This window comes from Bufo gargarizans, chromosome 2 (genome assembly GCF_014858855.1).
Source record: "Bufo gargarizans isolate SCDJY-AF-19 chromosome 2, ASM1485885v1, whole genome shotgun sequence".
NCBI classification, from domain to species: domain Eukaryota; kingdom Metazoa; phylum Chordata; class Amphibia; order Anura; family Bufonidae; genus Bufo; species Bufo gargarizans.
Window position 1 is genome coordinate 355770288 of NC_058081.1, and position 25636 is coordinate 355795923.

Genomic DNA, 25636 nt, shown 5'->3' on the forward strand with positions numbered 1-25636 from the left:
GCACTCTAGTTGAAAGATTTGCTGATCCCAATCCCCTCCTCATTTGTGGAAATGCCTATAAAGCGCGTGGAATCTGGATTGCCCTGGTGTACCCTGGTGTGTGTCTTCCTTCTTACAGATATGTTCTGATTCTGGGAGGCAGGTCATGCTTACTTTATCCAATAAAGACAAGTGGACAGGTACATTATGCCAGGTAGATCACCCCCATGGATTTACAATGAATAAAGTCTTTGATATAAAATTGTCTTCCTGTTTTTGAAATTGGTGTGTTTGGTCTGTATAAGATACACATGTCTCCACAATAGAACATTCCCTGTGGTGTGCATTCCAACCATGTGACGCTTTTTGGGGCTGGGGTATAGTGGCTACTGTAGTGGTTTTAGACTGTGGCCTTTCCTAAAAGTAATTTGTATGTTTTTGGCTATAATGGCCACCAGGTCTGGATTGTCTCCTAATATATCCCAGTGTTTTGCTATGATCTTTTTGACTTCCTGGTGTGCCCTGTCCAAAAGGCCAATCATCCTGATCATCTTCATTGTGTCCTTTGTTTAGGGACTAGATCAGTACAATTTTAAGCAAGAGCTTCAGAAAAGGCTCCTCTATAGATATATTCCGAATAACCACGGGCCTAAAAACGCTCCTTCAGGTCAATGGCCTGATTTTTAAATGATTTCAAATTTGAGCAGTTCCTGCGCAGGCTCAGGTATTGGCCTTTGGGAATACCTTATTTGAAAACATACGGGTGGGCATTATGCCATTTCAAAAGACTGTTGGTAGCCTTGCTTTTACGATATACTTCTTTCTCAATCATTCCCCCGAGCAATGTTTAATAAGAAAATCCAGAAATGCTAATTGTTGTTCATGGATCTCACTAGTGAATCTCAGTATGAGATTGTTGTTATTTATCTTTTCTACAAATTTCTGTAAATCACACTAGTTCCAGCCCAAAGTACAAAAATGTCATCTATGTATCTTAACTATAGGCAGATAATTTTTTGCCAGTGGTTCTTGTCACCTGAAAATACAATAGAAGCCTCCATGCATATGAACTGTAATCTCTATAACAGGTCAGCTGTATCCCTAATGTAAGATTGTAGCTTTAAGACGAAAGGGTGAAGGATCTCATCCACATACTGGCCAACATTCTGATTAACACTCTATGGCTGAGACAATCTAGTTTCTTTATGTATTTTGGGTAGGGTACAAAAAGTCTCAGTCACTGGGTGTTTGGGTATTAACAAATCTGCCTCCTCTTTCCTCACCAGATCGTTATCCAGCGTTCAGGAAACAATCCCCTTTAGTTCTTGTACATATTTATTGGTGGGATAGTCTATAGTTTTTTTTTTATAGACGGTGTGGTTTGATAAGCAGGAGAGGGACATATCTTTATAGTCCGATTTATCAGGAATGACAATACTCCCTTTATTATCGGGTTTAGTATCTTTTGTCTTGTCCCTACTCAGATTGTTTGAGGCCTGATTTTCTATTTTTGTGGTATTTATGAACCCCTGGACCCCTCACACAATTTTCTCCAGATCTTGAGTAACCAATATCTAGTTATGCACATAAATCATAATATTTCCCATACAGACATCATTATAATTATGCCTCCTTTAGAAGGTTCTCCTTTTGGACTGATAATTATTGTCACTGCTAAATTAGTGTAATACGGTCTGCCTGGACTGACAACTGATTACTATACAAAGGATTCGGGTGGACTTAGATATGTATATGTATCCCGCTCTGAATCAGGCTCTGCTTCAATCAGTGTGAGCATTCTGTTTTCACACGCAATACTTACCTAGCACAGATCCATTGGTGCTGATAGCTTTATATGGAACACTGTAAGAAAGCAAAAGGCTAGGAGACACACAATTGGTCGCCATAGCAACTCAGCTCCTGCCCTCTGAGGGCTAGCTTGCGACAACCAGTGGTAGGTATTATTAGTGTTCTGGAGTGTATTCCTGCCGCTCATTGGATAGAGGTGTAACCTGCCAGATGGGAGGCATAATGCAAAACAGCACTGCCATTTCTCAGATTCTTGTGCATGGGGCGGGGGACTAGGGACCCACTGGAGGATTCACCTGTTCCCCTGTGGGCCAGTCCGAGCCTGTATTTACACACCACTGTTAATGGGGTTTTCCGAGATTTTGATACTGATGAACTATCCTCAGGATAGGCATCAATATCTGATCGGTGGGGGTCCGACACCCGGGACCCTCACCATCAGCTGTTTGAGAAGGCAGTGGTGCTCCTGTGAGTGCCGCGGCCTTCTCGCAGCTTACCAAGCACAGCGCCATACATTCTATAGTGGCTGCTCTTGGTATTGCGCTCAGTACCATTCACATCTATTGGGCCCCCACTGATCAGATACTGATGACCTATCCTCAGGAAATTAAAAGGATATCAAAATCTCGGAAAACCCCTTCAATTCAGTATTTAGGGTGTAATAGAATTTGTATCCATGTCAGTCCAACTGCATTCTATAGCGACCCCTAACTATATCTAACGGTCTTCTTGGGGTGCACTCGCTCACCTGCTCAACTAGCTAATCCATACTCTTATTTCTCTGTAGGGTTTGTTTTTATTACGTTTAATGTATTTAGAGTTACAGTACTCAATTTCAAGGGTGTGAACGTGTACAGTGACCTTTATATGCCTCTCCTTCAAGATGAGAAATACCCGTTTTGTCAATTCTTCATCTGCAGTTACGTCATTGCTTTTGTGGGTTTCTATAGTTTGCCCACACTCTAGTGATGGTGTAGTGATGTTCAACTGGATTCCAATGAAATGAATAATAATTATAATAAAACCTATTGCTATACAAGTTCTGCACACAGCATTATTACTGCACTCCCTGACCCTTAGAAAGATGCTGGAGATGATCGTCTCTTACTCTTTGGTGAGTACATCCAATACTCAGGCTCTGACTGGTAATAGGGATCTGGAGAATATGGAGGCAGATATTTTGAAGAGTGCACAAGATCGTCACTTGTTTTGCTCTTTGTTGCTTCATTGGGATCATCTGATAGAAAACAGAGTGAATAATCAGATGAGGCTGTGCATCTGTTATACTTCTCAGATCAAGAGGAACATGCAATTATTCACTTGTCCAGCATTTGGAAAAGACTGACTACCACAACTCTATCTATCTATCTATCTATTTCTGTCTGTCTATCTAGCTGTGTATCATTAATCCTTGTTTAAATCTGCATCAGGGGATCCATTGGGGGCCTCAGTCTCAGATTTCATAAATCTGATGTCATACATATCAGACAAATACATATAAAGACATCATAAATATCAGACAAAAGAGTCCAGTAAAATGAGTCTCCTGATGGAACTCATTATAGTCAATTCATAGTCTTTCAATATGCATCTGAAATCCTCATTCATCGGAAGCATATCATCCTCGTAAAAAGGGATATGCTACAGAAAAATTGTGAAACTTTATGGGGATGAATGATCGCAGGAACAATCGTTCATTCCCATACATCGCTGATCATTGCTGCTTGTAAATGCAGCTCAAGAACAGGCAATGATTGTGAACTTCCTCATTTCCAATGATTGACACCCACTAAAGGGCGTCTGTCATTAGATTTGTCCCTATAAAACTGGCTGACCTGTTACATGTGCACTTGGCAGCTGAAGGCATCTGTGTTGGTCCCATGTTCATATGTACCTGCATTTCTGGGAAAAATGATGTTTTATTATATCTAGGAGCAACGGGGGCGTTGTCATTACTCCTAAAGGCTCTGCTCTCTCTGCAACTGCTGTTCCTTCTGCACTTTGATTGACAGGACCAGGCAGTGTAAAAGTAATCACTCCTGGCCCTGTCAATCAGAATGCAGAGGGCGCGGCAGTTGCAAAGAGAGCAGAGCTTCTAGGAGTAAAGGCAACGCCCCCGTTGCTCCTAGAGCCTCATTTGCATATATTAAAGCATACAGGTACAAATATGATGATAGACGCCCTTTAAAGGCAGCCGTGCCGTCATCAGAAGCGACGCGAGGTAAGTATAACCTCTGTGAGGGGCATCTAGGAGGGGCATTATAGAACTTGGATAACCCCTTTAAAGGCCCTTAGGTCTGTATCTAAAACATGACCAAAACAGAGTTTGTTGGCACTTCCTCCTGCACCCAACACCCATCCTGCTCCCTAGCTATACCCATTTATAATACACTTGAATATACATCAGGAACGGTTCACATATACAGTATATATCTTTAGAGACACAGACAGCAATGCCAGATGAAGATGTGGACACATACAGACGTGGACAAAATTGTTGGTACCCTTTGGTCAATGAAAGAAAAAGTCACAATGGTCACAGAAATAACTTTAATCTGACAAAAGTAATAATAAATTAAAATTCTATAAATGTTAACCAATGAAAGTCAGACATTGTTTTTCAACCATGCTTCAACAGAATTATGTAAAAAAATAAACTCATGAAACAGGCATGGACAAAAATGATGGTACCCCTAACTTAATATTTTGTTGCGCAACCTTTTGAGGCAATCACTGCAATCAAACGCTTCCTGTAACTGTCAATGAGACATCTGCACCTCTCAGCAGGTATTTTGGCCCACTCCTCATGAGCAAACTGCTCCAGTTGTGTCCGGTTTGAAGGGTGCCTTTTCCAGACTGCATGTTTCAGCTCCTTCCAAAGATGCTCAATAGGATTGAGGTCAGGGCTCATAGAAGGCCACTTTAGAATAGTCCAATTTTTTCCTCTTAGCCATTCTTGGGTGTTTTTAGCGGTGTGTTTTGGGTCATTGTCCTGTTGCAAGACCCATGACCTGCGACTGAGACCAAGCTTTCTGACACTGGCTAGTACATTTCTCTCTAGAATTCCTTGATAGTCTTGAGATTTCATTGTACCCTGCACAGATTCAAGACACCCTGTGCCAGACGCAGCAAAGCAGCCCCAGAACATAACAGAGCCTCCTCCATGTTTCACAGTAGGGACAGTGTTCTTTTCTTGATATGCTTCATTTTTTCGTCTGTGAACATACAGCTGATGTGCCTTGGCAAAAACTTCGATTTTTGTCTCATCTGTCCACAGGACATTCTCCCAGAAGCTTTGTGGCTTGTCAACATGTAGTTTGGCATATTCCAGTCTTGCTTTTTTATGATTCGTTTTCAACAATGGTGTCCTCCTTGGTCGTCTCCCATGTAGTCCACTTTGGCTCAAACAACGACGGATGGTGCGATCTGACACTGATGTTCCTTGAGCATGAAGTTCACCTTGAATCTCTTTAGAAGTCTTTCTAGGCTCTTTTGTTACCATTCGGATTATCCGTCTCTTAGATTTGTCATCAATTTTCCTCCTGCGGCCACGTCCAGGGAGGTTGGCTACAGTCCCATGGATCTTAAACTTATGAATAATATGTGCAACTGTACTCACAGGAACATCTAGTTGCTTGGAGATGGTCTTATAGCCTTTACCTTTAACATGCTTGTCTATAATTTTCTTTCTGATCTCTTGAGACAGCTCTTTCCTTTGCTTCCTCTGGTCCATGTCGAGTGTGGTACACACCATATCACCAAACAACACAGTGATTACCTGGAGCCATATATATAGGCCCAATGGCTGATTACAAGGTTGTAGACACCTGTGATGCTAATTAGTGGACACACCTTGAATTAACATGTCCCTTTGGTCACATTATGTTCTGTGTTTTCTAGGGGTACCATCATTTTTGTCCATGCCTGTTTCATGAGTTTATTTTTTTACATAATTCTGTTGAAGCATGGTTGAAAAACAATGTCTGACTTTCATTGGTTAACATTTATAGAATTTTAATTTATTATTACTTTTGTCAGATTAAAGTTATTTCTGTGACCATTGTGACTTTTTCTTTCATTGACCAAAGGGTACCAACAATTTTGTCCACGTCTGTATATGTTTGAGAATTGCAGCCATGTCCAGTATGAGCCGACATAAATGCATGCAGCAGGAGAATGCTGAGGAAGTGCTTATATTTTGCAGAGGTCAGCGCATTAGTAAGTAAGTGGCTGGACAACAGCCATATTTCCAACAGAGAAAAGGAATAAAGCTCTTACTTACACCATGACACAGAGGTGGCCCATCAGAGACAAGGGAGAGGTGGGAGAGATGAGACAGCAACAGCTTTTAAAGATCTATCAATGGTCACAGTTCTGTGATTTATTCATGACAACACCTTCACCACGACCACTCACAGGCAATAAAGACACATAACTTATCTTTCACCTAGGGCGCCAGGCTCTCCACCGGCAAGCAGTACTAAACCATGACACCCTGCAAGGCATTCGAAATATTTCACCGGCTCTGCAGGAATTTGCTGTTTCATTTTTTTGCGCATAGATTTTCTTCTACCAAAGAAGGAGGCCATTGTAAAGTTTTGATACGTTGGCTGTCAGCCACTATAAATCCTCCCTGATAACATCAGCCTTATTACTGAAGGCATGTAGAAGAAACTGGTACAGGGAGGAGAGGCTCGGTGATTAAGACATAGCTATGAGAGTACAGCTATGGTCACCTCTGCTGGGTAATTCAATACAATCTATTGTTCCCTAGTATCGTCTGCCCTTATGGACACTATTTTATGTGGCATATTTCTTGTTTGAGGCCCTCTGGAAATATTAATACATTTCTGAATTATCTAAGCAATCCTTCATTTAATGTTTACCATGAAAAGCTGAATATTTTAATGGTTTATTACCATCTGGACATTTATGGCACTTCCACAAGATATGCTATAGATGTCCAATAGGGACGGGTTCCACCTCTGGGACCCAAACCTATTTTGAGAAAGGTGGGGGACCAACCACCATCTCACAGTTGTGAGCGGAGAGGAGGCCATGCATGCCAGTTTTTCTCCATTCTTTTCTATGTGAGCTTCAAAAATAACCAGAGCACTCCTATAGAAATGGATATATTAGAAACATCCTCATGGGTATACCCCTTCAAACTTAGTTATCATTACCTATACCTCCAAAGATGGTGGTACTTATCAAAATGTTTGTTTTAGATTACAGCTTTGAGTAAGCATGCTCAGCTATTCTGAGAACTACCATAGAAGTAAATAGAGAGACGTACATGCGCAGCCACCTCTCAATTCACAGCAGCTTCTGGATCAGGGGGCTCCCAATACCTATCAGACATTTATGGCATATCCTGTGGAAATTGCATAACTGTTAAGATGGGAAGAACCTTTTAAAGGGGTCATTTGGGATTCTGATATTGATGGCCTATTCTCAGGATATTCTCTGACTCCCGACACCCCCACCAATCAGCTGTTTGAGTTGGACCTCTGAGGAAGGGCCATCAATATCAAAATCCTGGACAACCCCTTTAGTTTTTGTTACCCAGAACCCCAAAGATGGTGGTACTTATGATAATGTTTTTTTACAATGTCTTCCATGTGCTTTCTGTATCCATATATTTGTTCCGCAAAGAATAGAATATGTCCTACTCTTGGCTGCAAATGCAGACGACGGACCGACTGAAGTCAATTGTACCATTCAAAGGGTTTATGGTTTAGTACTCCTTAAACCAGCTGACCTAATGTCCATAAAAAACTGTCTAGACCTACTCTAAACGTACTGTACTACAGCAGATACTACAAGTATCAAAACTTGACATTTACAAATTATGATACAATCATTCACTAATCTTCAGACTAATGACGGATGGAAAAATAAAGCATTTCAGGGTTAATAACATGGGTTTAAACACAGATCATGCATCTATCCTCCAAATTATGCACTATATTAAACCCATGTTAACCATGCAAAATATGGAGTTTGCATATTAAGAGACATGCATCATTGGCTAAGCACTGCAACGCATGGGATACGGCTAGGAACAGCATGCATGCGGGACTAAACAGTACCATGACGCTTATAGATAGGAGGCTTCCGATATATGTTACTTTCTGCGGCAGCTGTGAGGAGAGAGGAAAAGGTAGACGGAAAGAGGGAGGAAAAAGACAGGAGGAAAAGTGAAAGAGGGAGTGTACAGAATAGAGGGGAGAGTACAGGAGACATTGATCACAAGAGACAGAGAAGTGACATGACAACAGGGAGAAGCCAAGATGAGTTAGGAAAAACAGGAGTAAAGATGAGTCAAGAAGAAGTGTTCAGTCAAGGCTGTGTGATAAAAAGTTACCAGGAGGTTGTGAGAGTGCTACTGTGAAGGTAATATGAAGACGTTGTGAAGGAAGTGGCCCTAGGCTTGAAGGAAAGTGCAAGACCATAGGCCAGCACATAGAGATATATCTGACAACTGCCTTTTTTCCTCTTGGGGAAACACCGCCACTCTTGTCCATGGGTTGTGTCTGGTTGTACAATATCAGTCACACCCCACAGACAACAGAGACACAGTCTATCTATCTATCTATCTATCTATCTACTTATGTAGTAGCATTAAAGCCAGTAGCATTCAGTATCCTGAATTCTATTCTATTGGTTATACAACATATCATATGTATAGCTTGACTGTCTCTTTTTAGGGACAGCTCCTTTGCTTCCTACCTGGTATGTGGAAATGTCGAGGAGTCTGGTAAAGAATTGGTGTAGAGCAACGTACATCTACCTGGCTATAGTAAGGGGAGTTACGACCACTCTCAGTGCCTGGAAAATGTTTTGTGAATGTGTATTGAAAGGCAGAAAGAATGGATAAGCATCAAAGGGCATTAAGAGTGACGTGAGAAAGCAAGAAGAAAGAGGACACACAGTGAGAAATAAGAGAAGAAAAAAGACAAAGCAGAAATAGTGAGATGCCAAGAATCAGTGGGACGTCATAGTCAAGATGGGATGGTTTTGTTGACTCTATATACTATGTGTACAGGGAATTATGTAATCACTTATGGATTAAATAGAGTTATAGTGATACATGATATCAATAGCAAGAAATTATAGATGGTCTTTGTATGTAGCACTGTTCAATAATAAGACAATGGAATATAGTACTGTTAAAATCACCGCATATAGGGAGATTATTGAATCTTGGAGTCTTGGAGATTATCGAGTGTCATTTGCTAAACCCGCAATTTACGATGTGTATTCTAATTTCTAATGCTACATTTGGAATAGATTTATTTTCATGTGAACAGACTCAACCACCCTCTAGGGTTAAGAGAAACCTTGGCATCTCCACAATAAGGTCCCAGGATCATTTATCAACTTGAGATAATATAGATAAAGATGCAGCAGAGGGACAGCTAAGAAAATGAAGTGATTGTCTATTGGTGAAATTAGAACAAATAGTTTAGCGGGAGATGAGAATACAATATATGGAGAGGGAATAGCTTACCTGACATATAGTAATGCTGGGGAGAGCGTGGCATGGTGAGAGAGAGGTCTCGATGGCTGTAGAGAGGAGAATCAATATATCCTGGGCTTGATGACCTTCTCTGACGGAGATCCATTCCTTCATAGATATCCTTTGGAAAGCAAGAAAAAGTGAGCATCTGCTTGGTGAAGATAGAGCTGTATGCTAGATAAGGTGAAGAGAGATTGATTTTATCAATAGCTGGGCTTCCCATATACCTGTAGATGCACTGTCCTTAAGTACAGTCACTTAAAGTGATTGTACAGGGTTAAAAACACTTCTTTCTTCCAAAAACAGCACCACACAACAGGACCCATGGATGGGTGTTGAGCTGTTTCTGGAAGAAAATAGCCTGCGTTTCTAGACATGGACAACCCCAGTCTAAGATACATAAGTATTGGGCAGTAGGTGAACATGCATTCTATATATTTCAATGGACAAGAATATATGACCATGCATTATCTGAAGACGACGTCTAGGTAGATGTTCATATGACTATGTCAGGGCAGCAGTATTGAACATCATCTGAACTGTTGAAAGCAACAGTACAGTTTTCTTCACAATACTTTTCCAGTTTGGGTTTTACTACAACAATTCTATATTGATGATATGGCTTCAGTACATGCTAGGTATTGTAGTTCACATAAAGACATCCCGACAATGCTGTGCAGGAGGGATTGATTATGTTTGGAGTGAGCTGCACCAGCAGGCTAAGTAATAATGTTATTGTACCTCCCCATAGCTGTATCTCTCCAGCATCTCATCCGACGTGTATCTGCTATAAGGCTCGTAAGAAATGAGGTCAGGGCGCTGCACTGCGTAGATTGCTTTAATCTTGGGGAGAGCAGCTAAGTCCTTGTAATTTAGAATCTCATTGTTTACTTTAGCCTGAGAGAAAAGGAGGAAGAGAAGGGAGAAAAAGAACAGGTGACAAGAGCCCATATTTACTGAGGGAGTTATTCTCCAGACACCGCATGACCCTTTACCTTCAATGTGTCATGAAGATGCTTTATGGAAGAACACAGCCCGCAAATATGGCTGAAAGGGTTAACAATGCGGGTTACACATAAGCCAGGGAAGCATGCATGAAGGAATAGTTTTACGATTGGAGTCTATCTTGACATTGCTTAGGTTAGATAAAAATTTTTTATTCCATGTTAAAACTAGGATACGCCATCACCTTATGATCAGTATTCAGATCTGGTTTAGTGCTGGGCCCTCCTTCACTATTTTCCCAGAACAGTGATGCCTCCATCATCTCCTGTGAAGGGAACTTCAGCACGGCCCCAGCTTAAGTAAATGGGATCAGCGTTTGTTCCCTGCACAGCCGGGTGTACTATTATTACTATACTGGGGAAAACTTAGAAAGGAACGCAGAACTACATCAGCACTACGTCCCCTCCATTCCCAGGAATATTGGTGGATTAGTTTTCTAGGAAGTGAAGAATTTTCCTTGTTCCCATTCTACAAAAATGTCTTTGCCAGGAAATGTAGAGCTCAGGTGACAAAACAGAAAATAATCATCCATCTAAGGCTACTTTCACACTGGCGTTTTGGCTTTCCGTTTGTTAGATCCGTTCAGGGCTCTCACAGGCGGTCTAAAACGGAACAGTTTTGCCCTAATGCATTCTGAATGGAAAAGGATCCGCTCAGAATGCATCAGTTCGGCTCCGTTCCGTCTCCATTACGCTCTGAAGGCTGAGACCAAAACGCTGCTTGCTGACGAAACTGAGCCAAACGAATCCGTCGTGACACACAATGTAAGTCAATGGGGACAAATCCGTTTTCTATGACACAATCTGGCACAATAGAAAACGGATCCGTCCTCCATTGACTTTCAATGGTGTTCAAGACCGATCCGTCTTGGCTATATTACCGATAATACAAATGGATCCGTTCTGAATGGATGCAAACGGTTGTATTATCTGAATGGATCTGTCGGTGCAGATCCATGACGGATCCGCACCAAACGCGAGTGAGAAAGTAGCCTAAATGAGGGAGGAATCAGCCCATAGAAACCCAACCCAATATTCCAAATATCAACACGCCCTGTTCTACTGATATAGCAAATAGGATAGTTTTAAAGTCATGTCTGTCAAGTCTGGCTAATGACATTTGCCTGAATGTCTGTCCTGTCACCCTGTCACTGCAAGTCACTTACACAGATAACCCGATTGGGGGAGCCGATGCTGGATCCTGGTGGGGAAATTGAGGTTTCTGAAGCTCTTCTGTACTGTAAACACAAGGAAAAAGGCATAAGAAATCTGACACATAAAATTATGAAATGACAAATTTTAGTTCATACATTTCAATTCACAAATAATGTAAACCTGCCCATTACTGCAAAAAAAAAATAGTGGCAACAGAAATGTCCAAAATGAACCTAACCTACAGGCTTGTCCCATGTGCCTTGTCAATGCAGAGATTACGGCCAGGCTAGAAGTGTTACAATATTAAATCACAATGGTTTTTGTGTGTTTCTTGGTGCATGTGAACCGAAAACATGAAATCAAATAATCCTTAAAAGCTGGCCTTCCTTTCTGAACATATCAATGAGCAAATTATGAACTTAGTTAGGATTCCTGTGCTGAAATGATTCATTAGTGTTCACCACTCAACTCTATAATACCCGGTCTGGTTCCCCTGATAAGCATTTTCTTTGTTCTTGAATTCTCAGCTACCGCCGGACGAGATTTTTGTTTTCCCTATGCAGTATTTTAGATCTTTCTAGTAAGAATTACATTCTCATAAGAATGTCTCCCTCCTGGGAAAGCACATCTGCACTGTACAGTATGTGAACAGTCCCATTTCTATTCTACAATCCTCATTATACCTTTAATGGCATGACCCTGCAGAAAGATCTACAGACATCTAGGCAATAATGACTGCTGAGATAATCAGTTCAGGAACATTGTGTTTCCTACATGATGCCGGTGTGAGTTGCTTTCATAGTCATGAGTCGATTTGAGCTATTCCTTAAAACATTGGTACAGGATGTGAGAACCTGAAGTCATCCTGAAATGAAGACAGCCAATGATTTTCTACGGGTTTTGGTTAACACCACGGCTAAGAATTGATCAACATGATCAGAATCCAAAACCAAACACATAACAAGAATGAAATGAGGTCTGACGTTCTTTTCTAGTTCTCCTCTGGTGTCCTTGGGACTTGTAAGTAGAAGGTGGTTTCTACTTCTGAATTCATAGTCATCCTCAATAATAAAATAATTGTTCGCTTGGCCCAGTCATGAATCTGTTTATTCTAATTTCATTTGGGTTTTAACAAACTGGGGAAAAAAAACGTTGGTCTCTGGAGGAGGAAAATCAAAGGTTTGTAAAGATTTCTTATGAAAGGGAGGACGCAGCCTTCTGATACTTGCATAGATGGGGAGTACACATCCAGGCTGCAGCATCCTTCACCTAGACCAATAGTGCTGCAGCAGAAAATAGAGCCTCCAAGGCCAGAAAGCGTCCTTCATCACTGTCCTTCTTCCCATCCTGTTTTGTTGTGTCATCCTACAATCTGCTTATATGTGCAGTTAATACTGAGAGGGTAATGTTTCTATTGTACACGTCTATAGGGTTTCACTATACGCTTCCTTCCTGTTTCTGACTTTGCTGAAATAAATGCACCTCTTCAGTTCTGTTGCACGGCAGAAATTGCTGTCTATAGTCAGTTTAGAGAAACAGGACACAAGCAGGACATATAAACTGTGTGAAAGTATGGAAAGAGTCAGTGAAGAGAGTCTAAACACAGAACATTTTCACATCTCATTGAAAAGATTTTTTAACTATTTTTTTATGAACTATGGCCTCTTATTGAACAGTCTGTGAACTTCCAACTCCAACACTCCCACGAGGTAATATTTTGTCATGTAAATTTTGCAGTTGGACACAGTGACATCCAAGAGCGACCATGTCTGGAACTGTAACTTGGTCCATTAAGTGAACTGGACTGTACTAGTACTAGACACAGCTACATTCATATGGAGGGGACTTCGTCATTCTTCAGACTGATGGTGGTGCCAGACATGCGATCTCACAGATCATACACTAATGACCTTTACAGTTTTTGTTCCAATTAATTCCCTTGCCTTATTAATGGATATCTTGAAGGATAAGTCCCCCCATATATTAGCCAGAGCATAGAGACAACATAGCCATCAATTTGTTGGAATGGCCTGTGTTATATTACTTTTCCCTGGCAGCTTGCTTTAGAGAAGTGAGAATGAGTGCATTTTTGGCCCTTATTCAAAAATTGCATGCCCCTATTGCCCCTGTTTTGGATTCTGATCATGTTGATAAATTCTTAGCCGTGGTGTTAATCAAAACCCGTAGAAAATAATTTGCTGTCTTCATTTCAGGAAGACTTCAGTTTCTCACATCCTCAGGCTAGTGTTTAGACTAAATATGTATGGGTTTAAGCTGAACATACAAACTACATGAATCTGGGGCAAACCGGTTGATTTTAAAAGGAACATCCAATCACCTAATGTGATGTGGGCCTATCAACTGCCCCCCAATGGCAGATGGCAGGACAGAGAGGGATTCGTCAGTTTGGATTTCAACTTGCCCAATCCCTTTGTTCTTAAAGGTCCAATGGGCATTTGCAGACATTCAACAAATGTAGGTTGAACCTGGAATTTTGCTGTGATCGGACAATCACCTAATGGGTGTAGGGATGTCTTCCAAGATATAAACTGCCACATGTCACCTCTTACTCCTCTCTTCCCGTGAAAAGCCCACTAGGTCAAGCCATTTATGTGTATGGGGAGTTTGGGAAGAATAGCTGTCAGTTGAATGAAAGTGTTGAAGGCGTTGAAAGCGTATGGGTACCTAAAGGGAGAGGTCTGGCTGTGAGTTACTCATAGGCATAGGCTTTAGCATATTAAGTCTAGACCTGGGTGGTTGAAGAAATAACAGTAACGAACAAAACAATGTAAATGTCTTTTTATCTTTTTTTTTTTTTTTTTTACTAAAAAGGTCATAATTAGTCAAATATTTGTCGCCTTAAAAAAGTGAACATTTTCAATTTTGCCAGTATATAGTCCACTCACTTTTAGCTTCTTCTCTGCACGGGCTGCTTGCTTACATATTGGATGCCACACTTCAGAGCCTAGAGAAACCAGAGATTGCTACTTAATAGGAATAACGCCACATAATTAAAAGTCATTTATTAAAAGGTTAAAAAAAAGAACATCTAAGAAATGAGATGACAGCAAATGAACGTACAATCAGACGCTGCTCTCCGCTCTATCCTTGATCCACACACTGAAAACACATTTCCACAGATCACTGGTACTTAATGGGATATTCGGTACACACAGCAGTATTTGAAGGTCACCTTCAGCATGACTGAGGCTCTCTTGGGAATCCTTGATAATAGCTCTGCCTGAATTCTTTGTTCTTCTGGCACTCAAGGCAAGATGGGGATTTACATTTCTACAAAGCACTGAGGGAATACGGTGCACTGCAACTGCCGTACAGTAAAAGGTGCTGCAGTAGGTTTTACAAATATGAAAGCAGAGTTAATAGAAATCTGGCATACATCACAGCCAGCAGATGGAGGGAATGTGGGGTGCAGCCAAAGGTGACCAACCCACGCCAGAGTATAGGGAATTCTGAATGATAAGCAGATTTATAGACTAGAGCAGCTTTCAGACTAGAGCGCTATAACACATGTTATGGCCACTTTTAGGACAATAGCTCATTACGTTGGCGTTATCAGCAGTTCTTAAAGAATGCATTCTTAAATGCATTTAGCGTATGAATTTATGTAACAAAATGCTAAACTGGGCAAGCAAAAGTGAGAAATTAAACTTTACAGCACAATATTCCAAATAATACGACATCATTGAATTCAATGAGGACCAGAAGAGGGCGCCAAAGATACCTCTTCCAATGAGAGCTAGGGCTGGGAAATTATGTGAGGTGATGTAATCTGAAATATATTGCTGAACACGAGGTCTGCCGTTAAAGGGAATGTGCACCTTTGTGCACAATATTATAGATTTTAACAGGTCATAGAGAGGACTCCAGAAGCAGGGACAACCACCGATCACTAGCGCAGAGGGGTATGCAGCCATCTCAGTACCATGCCTTATTGTGGGCTCTATGTCATCTCTCTCTCTCTCTCTCTCTCTATATATATATATATATACAGTGCATTTGGAAAGTCTTCAGACCCTTTCATTTTTTTCACATTTTGTTATATTGCGAGCTTGTGCTAATTAAATTTTCCACTCAATACCCCATAACGAGAAATGGAAAACGTAATATTACAAATTTTTGCTAATTCACTAAAATAAAAAGCTGAAATTTCATATGGACATGAGTATTAAGACCCTTTGCTATGACACTTGAAATGTAAATCTAGTGGCCTCACATTTCTCATGATAATCTTTGAGATGTTTCTGTACCTTGATTGGAGTTCACCTGTCGTAGATTTAGTTGACTGGACATTATTTATTAAGCCAACCCTATATCTATATAAGATCTCACATCTAACAATGCATATCAGAGCAGGTTCAGACTGGCTCACAGAGGAACAGGTGAATCCCCCAGTGGGCCCCCAAGCAAGGTCAGCCCCAAGACTACCCAGTTTGTTACAGAAGCATCGGTTGGCTGAGATGTCAGAGGTATGCCAGACAGTATCCTCTTTCCTCAGGGACCTGCCCAGTTGAAGCTGCTGCAGGGACCCAATAATCAGTTACCTTGTAGCATCTTGCTGCTGCTACTGCCCTGTAAGTAGGTAATATTTTAATGTAGCTGTACTTTGGGCCCCCAGAATTATTTTTTACTGGAAGTTTGGAACAACCAGGAATCTTCCTAGAGCTGACTGCCCCACCAAACTAAGTAAGGGTGGTGACCAAGAACCCAATGGTCTCTATGGCCGAGCTCCAAAGATCCTACGTGCAGATGGAAGAAAAATCCAGAAGGTCAAGCATCAATGAAGCATTCCACCAATCTGGGCTTTATAGCAGAGTGGCCAGAAAGAAGCATCTCCTCCGTAAAAGACACATGATTTTTTTTTAAAGCACCTAATGGACTCTCAGACTGTGAGAAACAATATTCTCTGGTCTGATTAAACCAAGATTTAACTTTTTGGCCTAATGTTTGGAGGAAATCAGGCACTGCCCAATACCATCCCTACAATGAAGCATGGCGGTGGCAGTATCATGCTGTGGGGGTGTTTTTCAGCAGCTGGGAAGGGAGACCGGTCAGAGTTGAGGGAAAAGCTAAGTGGAGCAAAGTACAGAGATATTCTTAATGAAAACCCCATCCAACAAGACAATGACCCTAAGCACATAGCCAAAACAACACAGGAGTGGCTTAGGGATATCTGTGTGAATGTCCTTGAGTGGGCCAGCCAGAGCCCTGACTTAAACCCAATTGAACATCTCTACCATCCTACCCGAGCTTCAGAGGATCTGCAGAAAGGAATGGCAGAAAATCCCCAAATCTAGGTGTGCAAACCTTGTGGCATTATACCTAAGAAGACTGGAGTCGGTAATCGCTACCAAAAGTGTCTAAATACTTATGTCAATGCAATTTTTCAATTTTTTCAATCTAGTAACCCCTGGTTAATGTATTCACCATTATCATTTACATTTTTATTGTGCAAATTATTTTCATAAAATTTACACCACAGCATTTTTTCATCACCACTTTTCCTTAATGGCTCAAGCTCCATAGCGTTGCTCATGGGCTGTGGTAAAACTGTCCTCTTGTGTCCAAGTGACCAATGCAGAAAATCCAAAAGCCACATTTTTTTGCAAAGAGCACAAGGTCACTTGCAGCTGTAGCTGAAAACATGGGGGCCGCACTGTAGTTGCAGCACTCCCATAGTTTTTCCATTACTCAGAGGTGACGTTATTTTGCTGTAGAGCTCTATTCAGGGACACACTGGCCATAGAACAAACAGGGAAATGTCCCTGTGTGCCGATGCCGAGGAGGCCGCCCACGTTCTCTCTGCAGATGACCGTGTACATAATGAGGTATCAGGGGTAATTAATGCTGTGAAAATCATCTATTCATGTATCTGGCTAATGTATTGCGCTAATAGGCCTAAATCAGGAAAAAATTTATGGAGATTTATTACAAACATACTGGAACATGTATTTAAAGCCAATATTAATCAATGGCTGAGTTTAACAACGCCTTACCTGTCAGGTACATTTCTTCCCCTTCTGAAAACATTTGCTGGCATCGTACACACCGGGCACATGTGGGGTGATAATGCTTGCCACCTGCCTAAAGAATAAAAGATACCAAATTAATTTTATCAGTTTTTATTGAAGAGACCCTGCAGGTGTATGGAGACTTATTTTTCACGCAATGTTCAATGGGAAAAAAATATGCCAATTAGTTCATGCCAGCCAAGCCTGAGACTCCTCCAAAAGGAAGAGTGACCCATCTGTGGTAACATGTTTCGGGTTATTCCCATAATCATTACAAAACAGCATACTGGTTGGTTGGATGTGATGCCTTAAGGCCACTTTACATAAGCTAATTTTTGGGTCAGATGACCGCTAACAAGTGTTCCTAGTAACGCTAATTAGCCATTATCTGGCGGTCTGAAGGTGCCGCTGATTACCAGATGAATGAGCAAAATGCTCATTCATTATGTAGTCACATCTTTCATGCGGACACCTAAATTGTCGTTTGCCAGCACCACATTGTGGGGTCTAAACATCCTCTGCTGCCAAGAAACAATGAGTCTGTATGGGAACAAGTGATGGCATTAGTGATCACTCCTCCCCATACGGTGGAGGAGATCACTGAATGTAAATGCTGTGGTCTCCTTCACTAACGAGCAGGGGCTTGCTGGGAAGGAACGCCTTCTTCTCAATAATTGCCTGCTGAATTGTCCCGTGTAAAGGTACCTCTAGTAGTTCATGTCAGTCAATTTCATCCAGCAAACTAGTACCCTGCTCTATACTGATGAGAGACAAGAACCCTGAAACAGCAATCCCTTTTGGTGGAGTCTCTGGTTTAGATAACATGAGCTAATTTACATACAATTTGGTGTTAAAAACTACATCCTAAAAGCACAAATTAAAGGGGTTATACAGGAAAATATATTTATAACTTAACCTCAGATCTGCGGGGGTTGCGACACCTGGAACCCCTGCAGTTCAGCTGTTAGCAGAGGCCTTGAGCGTTGCAGCCTCTTCAAGGCCTTTAGGCCAGTGACATCACTGTACATTGGTCACACGGCCTAGTTGCAGCTCAGACATATTCAACTCAAAGGGGCTGAGCTGCAGTACCAAGCACTGCCACTATACGTACAATGTACGGCGCTGTCCTTGGAAAGCTGCTGGGAACCTGCATCGCTCACTAGAGCCTCCCTGAGTATAGTGATTAACTGTAGAGGCTGATCGGTGGATATCCGGGACTTGGACCCCGCTAGTGTTGAGCGGAGTATTGAAAAACTCGATTTGGCTGCTTTGCCCGAATTTTACAAAAAAGCGCAAGTAGTGGGTGCAATGACAGGGAGCGGCAATTGCGCCGCCCCCTGTCATTGTAACCCCCAGATGCCGCATTCATAGCTAATCGCGGACTCTGATCTTGGCAATAATACAGTGTAAAATAAAATAAATAAATCATACTTCTCATTCTGTTTGAGTGTGAAAAGCTGGCCGCTAGCATCTTGTATGAAGATCTAGCGTGACATCTCGCGTTGCCTGTGCACGCGATTTCATGCAAGATCTTCAATCACGATGGTGGCGGCCACTTCTTCGCACTTAAACAGAGGTGGTAAGTATGTTTTTTTTTTTTTTTTTACCGCCATTCAGAAAAATCGATTCGCTACCATGAAGCATGAGGAAATTTGGCTTTGCATCAAATTGAATTTTTCCTGGACTTTCATTTGCTCAACAATAGACACTGCTGATGAGATAATGATGATCTATTCTGAGGATAAGTCATCATTATCTTTTCCAAGATAACCCCTCTAACACTGTAACTGAATCCAACTACAATCTGTAAAAAGGCCAAAATGGTCTCAGTAGGGTTCCCAGTGGTTAAGCCCTCAGAGATCAGACATTGCTGTCTTATCTGATTGCTACTCCTTTAATGATTATTGTGGGAACACAGACAAGTCCCACCTAGATCAGTCATTGTAGACCAGGACATGCCGTAATTATCTTATAATTAAAAAGAAGTCTGGTAATAGAAACAACTGCAAAGTGAAAGAGGGCTTGGCGAAGATTTTAATTTCTGGTGGACAAGAGTGTCAATCAAAACAAGGCCACATGCCTTTTGGCAGTGAAGTGAATGGCCACCTACTGATGGCTGCATATCATTGTGAAGCCCAAGGATGACATTTCATCCAGCACACACTGGACAAGTGCTCATTACACGTCAGGATCAGTTACTGTAGACTCTTAAAGCTACACTAAGTGGCTCGGCTTTGGCCTGTCATAACTCTCATACCTCCAGGACTCTGCCGCTGATGTATTTGTTGCAAGTTTCACATTTAATCCCAAACTGAGCGTGGTAATCGGACTCACAGTAAGGCACGCCGTCTCTGCAAGACAAGGAAGCAGTATATGGTAGAAAAGGTCTAATTGCGACTAGGGGACACACAACTAGGGGCAGCTTGACATCTGGTAACATTGCTAAAGGGGACAATTCTGTGTGCCCTTTTCTTCTTAAGCACACTCTGCATCCAGAACCAATGCTGCACACAGTACAATACTAGCATCGAGGTGATCTTTTATTAGTTACTGCATTTGCCAATGATCCTGTTAAGATGAATAACATACTGGCATATTAAAGCGGTTGTCTCATGAAAAATATTCTAGTTTTTAAGCCAGCACCTGTAAATACTTTTCTAATTGCATGTAATTAAACATTTTGTTTAGCCACTGATTTATTCAATAAAATGTATCCGTATAGCGTCACCTGCTGTTTTTTTCTTATTTCTTTGTCCTGCTCACTGAGATGGCCGCACATGCTCAGTTTCATCCTTCAGCTGCTTCCTGAGCTGTGATAGGGAGAGCATGGACACACCCCCTGAGCTGTGATAGGGAGAGCATGGACACGCCCCCTTAGATGCAGAAGAAAAGACACTCCCCCTGAGCTGTCAGCTGGCTATAAATCTAGCAGAGCAATGAATGAGGAGATCTCTGGATCCATGTGAGGTACAGGGCTGGTTCTAGCTTTGTTAGGAAGGTAATACCATGGACAATATGATGTCTGATTTTAATTTTTACATTATTTATGGGATAACCCCTTTAACTATTAGAAAACCAGATGAGCCACATTCAAATTATATGTTGATAAACTTATTTGTGAGAAAACAGATATGGTAATCTGGTTGCGGTCACACTCTAATCTGAGATATTCATTACGGCTGGGTTATTAACATGACAGCTCTCTCAAATTAGTGATTGTATAATGACATTTGATTGCAGTTCTGTCGAGCACAGATACTTAAAGGGTCCCCTACACCTTTACAGCAGTGTTCTGCAATCTAGCAGGGCTGACACTGCGGTAATCTTCATTCTTTTGATATCACTGACCTTGACACTCTATACATTGTTCAATCCAGACAATGCAATCCTAAAGGTGCCCTCAATAGGTGTCAGCTGAACACATGGTCACGAGCCATATACAGCTATATCACCCATGCATCCTGTAAACACAGACAGCAGTGGCAGCGCGGGTGAGTATGTGATTTTTATTATTTTATGATATTTAGCGGGTCTAGAAAGATTTTAAAATAGGTTGTACAATCCCTTAAAATAGTAGAGCACAATAAGTACATATTGGTTCATGTATGTATGCAAATACTGTACCCCATTTCACATGATCTGTAATATGGCACTATTTACATTTAGTGTACCTCCAGGCAAAAATAAAAGCTGGACTCTGCTTAAGACTCCTTTATGTACCGTAACTGTGTGCAGACTTTCTGTGGTACATTCAGCTACACTTAACGCACCCACATAGAAATGTCGGAGTGCTGCAAAACTCGGCCTGTAGTTTTGTCTCAGGCAAATATGTAAATGATTACAGTTGTAGTCTCATTATACACTGGGTCTTGTCACAAACGCTCCCCCCAGCTGCTCTATGAAAGGCTCCCAGAGGCTACTTTTGGGTAATGTACCTCTTAGTGAGAGATCTTGACTGCTAGACATGCCTCTATGACACACAAAGACATTTTGCCCAGTTGACAGACTTTCAGAGGAGGTGCATCATTGGACTTAGAGAAGCATTTTTACGAATTGCCTGCCCTCTAAGCCATTCTGACCTAGCTATTAGTATGTGTTTGGCGCAGTGGTTATGTTAGGGTGTGCACACATGGCGAACAGGCTCCGAATGGCACAAACAGACCATCAATAGATGGATTGTTTGATATGCTGACAAGAGCATGCAGCAAGAGCAGTTCACACAGTTTCATTACATGTCCATACAGACACCGGTGGCACCTTCATTACACACCCTATCTCTGCCTGGATCATCTCCAGGCACTTAGGAGAAGGACATTTGGTGTCATTACAAGTTTTGCCATTGACAGCCAGCTACTGTTGCCTTCATTTGCAGTGGTTTAATGAACAAGAAACCTGGATTGCAATGGGCCAGAACCATATTGTTTTTAGAGATTAATCCAAGATCTGTTTGAGATCTGACAATAATGGGGTTTGAGTATGGAAGCCTCATAGTGAGTAATTCAACCCTGCCTTTGCTACTGTGTGACACATTGCCCCAGCTGCTTGTGTGATGATCTGGAGAGTCATCGCATATGACGGTCGGTCACCCCTAGTAGTGATACGAGGGACCCTAGCAGCTCAGGGATATGTGCAGAACATCCTGTGGCCACATATATTGGCTCTCATGGCAGAGCTTTCAACTGCCATTTTTCAGCAGGATAAGGGTCCATTCACACGTCCGCATAAAAGGGTCCGCATCCGTTCTGCAATTTTGCGGAACGGCTGAGGACGCATTTATCTCAACGGGGCAGCAAAAGATACGGACAGCACACTGTTGTGGGGGTGTGAATGGACCCTTATGCTCACCCACAAACAGCAAGGGTTTTTCAGGAATGTCCGCCAGATTGCAACATTTCCTTGGCCTGCCGGATCATCAGATTTATTGCCAATGAAACATTTATGGCACTAACTGGGATGACAGCTTTAACAACCTATAAGTGTGCAGGATTTACAGTCCGAACTGCAACATCTGTGGGCAAATGTGCTGCAGGATACAATACTGAACCTGCATGTCTCCATTTCTAATCATACCTCATTTACATCCAGGCACAACAGGGTACTAGAGCCTCCTTTCAATTGTATAGTTTTCCACCAATAAATGTATCCTGTCACTCTAACATTATAATTACTTATACAGTATACATCATCATTATAGTCACACATAGAAAGTTTCATTTAATTCCAACAAATTCTTCTTAGTGTGCTATTTTTGCTGTCAATGAGTGTATTTGTGCCAGTTTCTAGAATAAGAAGTATGGACTGACAGCTACCATTGGCGGTCACATTAGCTTATGATTGTACGTTTTTCTTAGTGTATGGTACAGTAAGATGGAGACGGCCTCAGTAGAAGCTTCTGCATATACTCTCAACGTGTGAAGTGCAATATGCGAATAGGATGCTAGTGGTCACCATAAAACACTGATTTTAAGGGAACTTTACAGTTACCTTATGTATTCAACAAGTAAATCCTTGTTATGTGTTATTCTTAAAAAATCCAATAAGGGCACTATCCAATCTAAAGCCGTGCATACATAGGGCATTTATTCAATCACAGGCTAACTATACACAGGGCACTATCGAATCTAAAACTGGCCATACACAGGGCATTATTCAATCTCAATCTAAAGCTACCCATACACAGAGCACTATGCAATTTAAAGTCAACCATACACTGGTAACGTTCCAATCTTATGGGGGGAAAACATCGGGCACTATCAAATCTAAAGCTAGCCATACCCAGGACGCTATCCAATCTAAATAGGGTAAACATAGGGCACTATCCAGTTTAAAGCCGGCTATACCCAGCGCACTATCCAGTCTAAAACTGGCCATACACAGGGTATTATTCAATCAAAGGCTAACCATACACAGGGCACTGTTGATTCTAAAACTGGCCATACACAGGGCATTATTCAATCTAAAGCTACCCATACACAGGGCACTATGCAATTTAAAGTCAACCATACACTGGTAACGTTCCAATCTTATGGCGGGCATACATCGGGCACGATCAAATCTAAGGCTAACCATACCCAGGACACTATCCAATCTAAAGCCGGGTATACATAGGGCAATATCCAGTTTAAAGCCAGCTATACCCAGTGCACTATCCAGTCTAAAACTGGCCATACACAGGGCATTATTCAATCAAAGGCTAACCATACACAGGGCACTATTGATTCTAAAACTGGCCATACACAGGGAATTATTCAATCTAAAGCTACCCATACACAGGGCACTATGCAATTTAAAGTCAACCATACACTGGTAACTTTCCAATCTTATGGCAGGCATACATCGGGCACTATCGAATCTAAGGCTAACCCTACACAGGATGCTATCCAATCTAAAGCCAGCCATACAGTGGTCAATCTCCAATGTAAAGCTAGCCAGACACAGGGCACTATTCAATGCAAACCCGGGCATAAATAGAGTACAATCCAATCTAAAGCTGGCCATACACCAGGCACTATCCAATCTAAAGCCAGCCATACACAGAAGATAAGTATCACCTGGAATGTGGTCATTCACTTGTATGTTAGATCATTCATACAAACTATCCGATCATCAACAGACCAGACGAAACTGGCAAGGGGATGAAGGGGATGATTAAAAAAATATAAGCCAACAGAGTGGCCTTGCGCACAGTGGCAAGGGATCACCTGTTACTGACCGATCATACGAGGGCACTTTCCAATCTAAAGCTAGCCATACATAGGACAGGTTCCATTCTAAAGCCAGCAAAACATAAGGTACTATACAATTTAGAGCCAGTCATACATAGGGCACTGCCCAATCTAAAGTTGGCTATAAACAGAGCGCTATCCAATCTGAAACTTGCCATACAGCGGGCACTATTCTATCTAAAGCTGGCCAATCGCTTGTACGTTGGATCATTCATATAAACTATCCGATCATCAACATACCAGACAGGCAGATGAAAGGGATATTTCAACTAAAATGTGATTATGCCATGTGCAACTTCAGCCTTAAAAGTAATAAATACCCAAGCTATTAGTCTCCTGCTGGCCATCATGTTCATGTATCATTTTCAAATGATGGTTGGCTAAAATGGTGAAAATTTTATTTTCAGCCAACCTTTATCTTATGTGTATGCCACATTCCTGTCTTAAACATACATAATATATATCTTGAAATTATCTCATGTATATTTTTACGCTTGTTCTTATCTAGGCGGACAAAGAATATTTCATATCTGGAGAAAAATATACTTTTTCTACATGACTAACCTTTGGTTAGGATAACTGTCTGCCTGTCCAAATGGGTTGTATACAGCTAGCCATGCTTCATTATTTTTTTTAACTATGCAAGAAACTGAAATATCATATTCTATTTCTGAAGGTAACAGTAAAATATAAATAATATCCAGCTTGATTTCTTGAATGTATGGGCCCAAACCCTGAGACTGAACAAAAGAGGGTCTGATGACAACATTTCCTTTTCAGATTCCTGTCAGATGCAGGTTTGTCATGAAGAACTTGCTTGGAAATCAATAAATGTACATTCTACCTGGCTTGGTCACGCCATCATCAGAATCTCTTAGTTCTACAGCTTGATGCTTCGGGCTTTAACCCATCTGTTTTTTTTCTCAGATTTAATATATGTTAACAGGCTTTTTACAAATGTATTTTATAGGTCTTTTTGATGTTCTGAGGTTGTAAAACATCTGTCTCTCCTTTCACGCGCTGATCGTTACTCACTTGCTGATATACTCCCCGGTCAGGATGATGCCACACGTCTGACACTTGAAGCAGCTGACGTGCCACTGTTTCTCCAGTGCCAGTAGTGACTGGCCATGTTTGATCTCTTCCTTACACCCGGCACAATCTGTATGTTTAAAAGCAAATGAAATCGTGATGCAAAAACATCCCTCAATAGTGTCTTAGGTTTACAGTAGAAACTAGGGTTGATTAATGACCATACCTTGAACTACACTATCATGCAAGCTTTAATAATTAACATTAGAAAAGCCATCCCTTAGAAATGTGCTTTTGGCTACTGGCAGACCATTGACAGTGATGTATTGTCCTTTCACTGCTTGCTCCCAAATTGTAAAGCGAAGTGACACCGCTGTATGA

The 25636-nt window shown here is 41.4% G+C and overlaps 1 protein-coding gene across 3 annotated transcripts in view; it reads right to left on the bottom strand.

Annotated features, from left to right (window-relative positions):
• The window catches only part of ABLIM3 (actin binding LIM protein family member 3), a 247732-nt gene that overhangs the window by 32339 nt on the left and 189757 nt on the right, over window positions 1-25636 (bottom strand). The window contains exons 5-14 of one of the 3 annotated variants that reach the window (XM_044280723.1): window positions 25259-25385; window positions 19756-19849; window positions 17484-17571; window positions 14376-14434; window positions 11481-11552; window positions 10052-10207; window positions 9302-9431; window positions 8521-8619; window positions 7881-7931; window positions 2897-3010 (exon numbers count right to left, since the gene is read on the bottom strand). In XM_044280723.1, coding sequence (XP_044136658.1) covers window positions 2897-3010; window positions 7881-7931; window positions 8521-8619; window positions 9302-9431; window positions 10052-10207; window positions 11481-11552; window positions 14376-14434; window positions 17484-17571; window positions 19756-19849; window positions 25259-25385 — 990 coding nt within the window. Of the gene's footprint in view, window positions 1-2896; window positions 3026-7880; window positions 7932-8520; window positions 8620-9301; window positions 9432-10051; window positions 10208-11480; window positions 11553-14375; window positions 14435-17483; window positions 17572-19755; window positions 19850-25258; window positions 25386-25636 lie in introns of all 3 variants that reach the window. The other 2 variants (XM_044280721.1, XM_044280722.1) reach the window with 2 other exon arrangements.